The sequence below is a fragment of the Helobdella robusta genome (assembly GCF_000326865.2).
Source record: "Helobdella robusta unplaced genomic scaffold HELROscaffold_2, whole genome shotgun sequence".
NCBI lineage: Eukaryota > Metazoa > Annelida > Clitellata > Rhynchobdellida > Glossiphoniidae > Helobdella > Helobdella robusta.
Window position 1 is genome coordinate 23,683 of NW_008704083.1, and position 6,318 is coordinate 30,000.

The window sequence follows — 6,318 nt, forward strand, 5'->3', positions numbered from 1 at the left end:
ACATCCCATTCCTACTGCTGCATCCCATTCCTACTATATCCCATTCCCACTACATCCCATTCCTAATCCATCACTAACCACCTAACTAACCTGCCAACGACAGAAGTACCATGACCATTGTATGAGGCACTTCATTGACTGCTTGCATGCTGAAACGAGCCCCACATTCAAACAAAAAATGATCGACTCGTTGAAACAGACTGTAGATGGAAACCTTACTTCCGCTAAGTGTGTTTCATTTTCTTCTTTGTTTTTTACAAATTTGTTAGTTTTTGTTTTGCACATATGCTTATTTAAGTGTGTGTGTGTGTGTGTGTGTGTGTGTGTGTGTGTGTGTGTGTGTGTGTGTGTGTGTATGCGTGTATGCGTGCGTGTGTTTGTGTGTGTGCGTGTTTTGTGTGTTTGTTTTGTATAAGCAAATGAAAAAAAATAAATTGATTACAAAATACAATCCATAAAAATTGTAATACAATATACAAACATAAAATATAAAAAACACAGACCATAATGTTTACAATATTCTATAAATTTTGCCAAATTTTTACGCCAAACATTCGGTAGAATTTATAGAATATTGTAAATATATATATGTATGTATGTATAATTGTATACAGACAAACATACAGACAACCAAATTCAAATTACAAATCCAAATCTAATTTCTTCCTATCTAAAAAAAATATGTATTGGCCAAAATGTTAGATTGGTGTGTGATGCGCTTCTGCTGAACAGTAAGATGGTTCACAGCAATGCAGCTGTTTGGAAGAAAACGCTGACACTGCTGAAACACTTCGTCATCGGTGCTGATTACAAGGTTTTTGGGAGTATTTTTTTTTGTATTATGGACTGGTATAATGGCTAAGGCGTGTGGTTCTGCTGTGGCAGTGACTGGATTCGAATGCAAAGAGATCCATGCCTGTTATACGCTGTGTGTCTTTTGTATGTTATTGATAAATTTGAAAGATAATTGATACAGATAATCAGTTGTTTAACTAAACATTTGAATAATTAAATACGCATACACACATACATTCGCAAGTTAACTTAAACAGTTACAAATGTGTATAGAATCACACGTACATACCTACACACACACACACACACACACACACACACACACACACACACACACATACATACAGACAGACACATAAACAAACGCATACAAATGTTACAGGGTGTTCGTGATCTCCTACATCAACTGCTTGAAAAAATTTGCAAAATACCATCTACCGTTAATGTTGATTGTTGGGATGTTGTACAGGCAGCGTATGATGTGCGTGTTTTGTATGTTGTAAATCTGTACGTTTGTATAATGATGTTTGTATGTTATATTTAGCAGTATGTATTTTGTATTTTCATGACTGTATGTTTAATTTTGTATGTTTGTAGTTTGATGTTTGTACGTCGTATTTTGTGTATATACAAATGTTGAAGATGGCGATGATAATGATAACAGATAACAGAAAGGGATGGATGATAATTCTGCTGCTGCTGATGATGATGACGATGATGATGATTACGATGTTGATGATGATGATAACAACGATGATGATGATGATGATGATAAATAACGCCTTAATGCAGATGATAAGTTACCTGATAGATAGGAATGAGTGCTTGCTACCGGCCTACTTGGCTGTCAACGAAATTGTGAAGCTGTATGCCGACGATAAGCCCCATCCCCACTGGGTTTGTGATGATGGTGATGGTGATGTTTTGATGATGAAAAAGATAGTATAGTAATGATAATTTGTAGAATTATTGTGAAATAAAATTGTAGAGGATCACTAGGTTATTGTCGGAACATGTTCAGTCGTTCAGACCAATCGCTAGAATGGTTACCATTAGTGGTTGGTTTTTGTGGCTAGTTGGTTGGTTGATTGATTTGTTGGTTGGTTTGCTGGTTGGATGGTTGGTTGGTTTGTTGGATGGTTGATTTGTTGGTTGGTTGGATGGTTGGTTGGTAGGCTGACTGGCTAGTTTATTGATAGCTGGCTGGTTGGTTGGTTGATTTTTTGATTGATCGATTGATTGATATATTGATTTATTCATTCATTGGTACATACACACACGCGTACGAACACACACACGCGCGCGCGCACACACACACACAGGACGATCGGATCTTCTCCCAATAGTTGGACATTCACACAGCAACTCAAACTCATGGAGGCTGATCCCTAACGTACTAAAGTTCCTACTCAGTGGGCCTCTACCCTACGATGACGTCAGTTGTTGTTTGTGCTGTTGTTGCTGCTGCTGCTTCTGCTCATGCTGCTGTTGTTGTAATTGTGGTTGTTGTTGATGTTGTTGTGGCTGTAGTTGTTTTTGTTGTTATTGTATTTTTTGTTGTGGTTGTTGTTGATGCTGTTGTTGTGGCTCTAGTTGTTTTTGTTGTTGTTGTTGTTCATCTTAGATTATGATAATAAAAAACCCGATGGCGTGAGTTAGGATGATGAATTATTGAAAATTGGATGTAGGAGATTAAAGAGAGCCAAGGCAAACTACTGAGGTACGTGCTGGAGCAGCCCTATTCTAGGGAGATGGTCTGCACCATGCTGGCTATCAACAAGCTGGTAAGTTGCTGTTATTAACCTAGTCACGTGATTGTTATCGTCGTCACGTGATTGTTGTCGTCGTCACGTGATTATCACTATCATATCATGTGATTATTGTCATTATCGTCGTGTATGTCATCATGTTGATCGCTTTTTAGTGTTATTGTATACATTATCATGACCAAATATGGATACTTTTTCTACTCATCGTCGAATGTATCGTTTTCATCATCACATCATCGCCATCTAGGCAGCAGCATCTTCGCCATCATTAACTTCATTCATCATCAACCTCGTTATAATGATCCGAACCAACATACACAGTACAAACTCAGGTGCGTGTCCCTGGAAGACCAATTTGTGGAGGTCGTCATCAACGTCATGGAAAGTTACGATGACGACGATGATGACGACGATGATGATGATGAAAACGAAAACGATGGTTCTCCAGGGAAATCTAAAAACCCCAAGAGATCTAAATATCTGTGGGATCACTTATCATGCCAATTGATCTTTTTTGCTCTGTTTCAATTCACTAATTTCTCGTGTATGGTTGAGTCAATTTGCAAAGAGGTAGGTCGCAATTATGGTTATCATATTATCATATAATGATAGTATCATATTTTTTGGAGTTATGTCTTTAGTATTTCGTAGATAGAGAAACACTGAATGTTTGTAGACGCACGTGAATCAGCGCGTCATTTACGTTGCATGTGTGATGGGCGGAGATCATTTGCATTCGAACCTAGACACTGCGACAACAGAGCCAAACGCCTTAGCCGTTACACTAATCGCAAGCCATATTTCAGCGATATCCTGATGTTATATTTACTTTTACAACATGTACGACAGTTGAAGGCGAGAAATCTGAGGAAAGGTCGCGACAGTTTAATGTGGATGCTGCTGCAGTTCATATCGGGAAGCATCCAGAAGAATAACGTACGTTCTGTCGTTCCGTCGTTCTGTCGTTCCGTTGTTGTTTTTTATTTACATCCGTTTTAACTTTACGTCATCAGTAACGTCATTGCTGTCGTCAACCGTCACAATCCATGTTTTTTTTATACCACAATCTTCGTCTTTTTTATACCACAATCATCATCGCTGCTAATCTATCACTCTATCATCACAATCAATGAAATCACAAAAGTTGGAAGAATTCTTGCCAGTGATCAAACTCTACGAGTTCCTCTATCCGGAGACTCAGCCCTTGCCCCTACCGTGCCCTACAAAGAAATCGTGCACCCGCAAGATGGCAGCCACGTGCATTTGGGTGCATCTGATGAAGAAGGCGCAAGCCCCTGCTGAGAAGGATAGTCGGACTTTCAGATTCTCCCTACCGCAAGAACTGTCTGGGCATATTGAGTTAGTGTTTTGTGTGTTTGTGTGTGTGTGTGTGTGTTTGTTTGTTTGGTTGTGTGTGTTTGTTTGTTTGTGTGTGTGTGTGTTTGTTTGTGTGTGTTTGTTTGTTTGTGTTTGTGTGTGTGTGTGTGTGTTTGTTTGTTTGTGTGTGTGTGTGTGTGTTTGTTTGTGTGTTTGTTTGTTTGTGTGTGTGTGAGAGGGTGAGTATGAGTGAATTATCTTCATCATCATTAATTCATTCGTCATGTTCTTCATCAGGTTCCTACAGCAGCTGACGAGAGATCAGTCACTGAATTTAAACGATTACAAGATCGTTCTCCTTAGCAATGCATGTTAGTTGCGTTATTGCCTTTTAACGATCTAGTTCATTTAGTAAAAGAATATGCTCATCTTCTTCATCATTTTACCATCATCATCCATCATCCTCATCAACAGACAGCACCAACAGTGAGCTCTTCAGCCAGCCGATGACCAACCTGATAGAGAGCATCTATGGGACGACCATGAAGAGCCCCCAGCTGTCCGGAGATGTCCAGGTGTACGTACCTACGCACCCCCTGAGTGTCAAGATGCTTGATTCACTTACTGTTCACGCTAAGATGAGGTGGCCAGTCACTCATTATTATTACTTATCATGATATATATCAATTATTAATTCGTCATTGTTACCTATCATGATATATATCAATTATTAATTCGTCATTGTTACTTATCATGATATATACATACAATTATTAATTCGTCATTGTTACCTATCATGATATATTTAATTTACTTATTTAAATTTATATTTCTGTCTATGTATCATGGTTCTGTCTATGTATCATGGTTCTTATCTATATCTTTCTAATTATTGTTATCACCGTCATCATCATCATCTTTTCCATCATCTTCAACATACTTGGTGTCATGCACTTTTCTTACCGCCGCCATCATCATTAGTCTAGTCTCATTGTCACCATCCTCTTTTTCACCGTCATCACCATCGTCAACGTCATACTTACGCACACACACACGCGCGCGCGCGCGCACACACACACAGCTTGATTCACAGCATAGTAACGAGGTTATTGAAGTTGACCCAGAGCAAGCAGGCGAACATTGCACTCAGTCCATCCCTTGTCGAGACGTACAGCCGTCTGCTCGTCTACACCGAGATTGAATCCTTAGGGATTAAAGGATTTATTGGTGAGTTGGTGATGTTATTATTATGACGATGACGTATATTATCACCACATTCATCTTTGCTATGAGTCCCTTATTTTCATCATCATTGTTATTATCGGTGGTTTTGTAATTCTCTGCTATGTGCGGTTTTAACGCTATCTCACTGCCAACTTATCATAATCATTTTTGTCATCATCATCATCATCGCCACCATCATCACCATCATCACCATCTTCACCAGGGCAAGTTTTGATGAGCGTGTTTAAGGACCGTTGTTGGAGTATCCTGCATACACTCCTCGAGTTGAGTACCTACCGACTGCATCACATCCAATTCCACTACAGGTTTGCATGAGGAAGAGGATGAAGATGACGGTTGTGCTGATGTGTGACTAAGATGAGATGATGATGGAGTGAGGATGAGATGATGATGGAGTGAGGATGAGATGATGGTGGAAAGAGGATGAGATGATGATGGAGTGAGAATGAAATGATGATGGAGTGAGGGTGAGATGATGATGGAATGAGGATGATAAAAATAATGAGAGTACAGGATTTACAATCTAAGAAGATGATGGTGGAGTGAGGATGAGATGATGATGGAGTGAAGATGAGATGACGATGAAGTGATGAAATGTTGATGGAGTGATGATGACGTAATGATGAGGTGACGATGAAATGATGATGAGATGATGATGACGATGGAATAATGAGGATAAAGTTAACGAGAGTACGGGATTTACAATCTAATAAATTCTTCAACAATTGTGATCACATCTTGCACGTAGAAACACATTGTTACATACTAGCATTAATACCCCATAGTGACAATAACAATTTTCCATAATGGTAATGGTAACTACACAATGATGGTGATAAATGTTTTTTTTTCCTAATGACGATGATAGTTTAATGATCCTACATGCATATAGAATGCAGCTCATATCCCAAGTACACTCCATAGCACAGATGCCACAAGTTAACTACCAGCTTCATTTATGGTTTGAAGAATTTTTGGCTTTTTTTCGTTCATTTTTGGTTTCAATTTTTACGGGAAAAGGCTACTACTACTACTACTACTACTACTACTACTACTACTACTACTACTACTACTACTACTACTACTACTACTACTACTACTACTGTTGCTACCACTGTGCACATTTTCTGCAGTTACCCTTACTACTGCCAATTACTATCACTGCTAATACAACTGTTATTAATATTATCTC

At 38.7% G+C, this 6,318-nt stretch overlaps 1 protein-coding gene across 1 annotated transcript in view; it reads left to right on the forward strand.

Moving 5' to 3' along the window:
• The first annotated feature begins 100 nt into the window (after window positions 1–100).
• HELRODRAFT_93768 (hypothetical protein) overlaps window positions 101–6,318 on the forward strand; it is a 14,906-nt gene continuing 8,688 nt past the window's right edge. Inside the window, exons 1-15 of the mRNA XM_009016932.1 lie at window positions 101–228; window positions 703–814; window positions 1,178–1,276; window positions 1,588–1,692; window positions 1,784–1,853; window positions 2,118–2,230; window positions 2,484–2,579; window positions 2,886–3,134; window positions 3,414–3,500; window positions 3,709–3,923; window positions 4,179–4,252; window positions 4,356–4,524; window positions 4,963–5,108; window positions 5,329–5,431; window positions 6,019–6,087. Coding sequence (XP_009015180.1) covers window positions 122–228; window positions 703–814; window positions 1,178–1,276; window positions 1,588–1,692; window positions 1,784–1,853; window positions 2,118–2,230; window positions 2,484–2,579; window positions 2,886–3,134; window positions 3,414–3,500; window positions 3,709–3,923; window positions 4,179–4,252; window positions 4,356–4,524; window positions 4,963–5,108; window positions 5,329–5,431; window positions 6,019–6,087 — 1,814 coding nt within the window. The 5' untranslated portion in view covers window positions 101–121. The remainder of the gene's footprint in view (window positions 229–702; window positions 815–1,177; window positions 1,277–1,587; window positions 1,693–1,783; window positions 1,854–2,117; window positions 2,231–2,483; window positions 2,580–2,885; window positions 3,135–3,413; window positions 3,501–3,708; window positions 3,924–4,178; window positions 4,253–4,355; window positions 4,525–4,962; window positions 5,109–5,328; window positions 5,432–6,018; window positions 6,088–6,318) is intronic.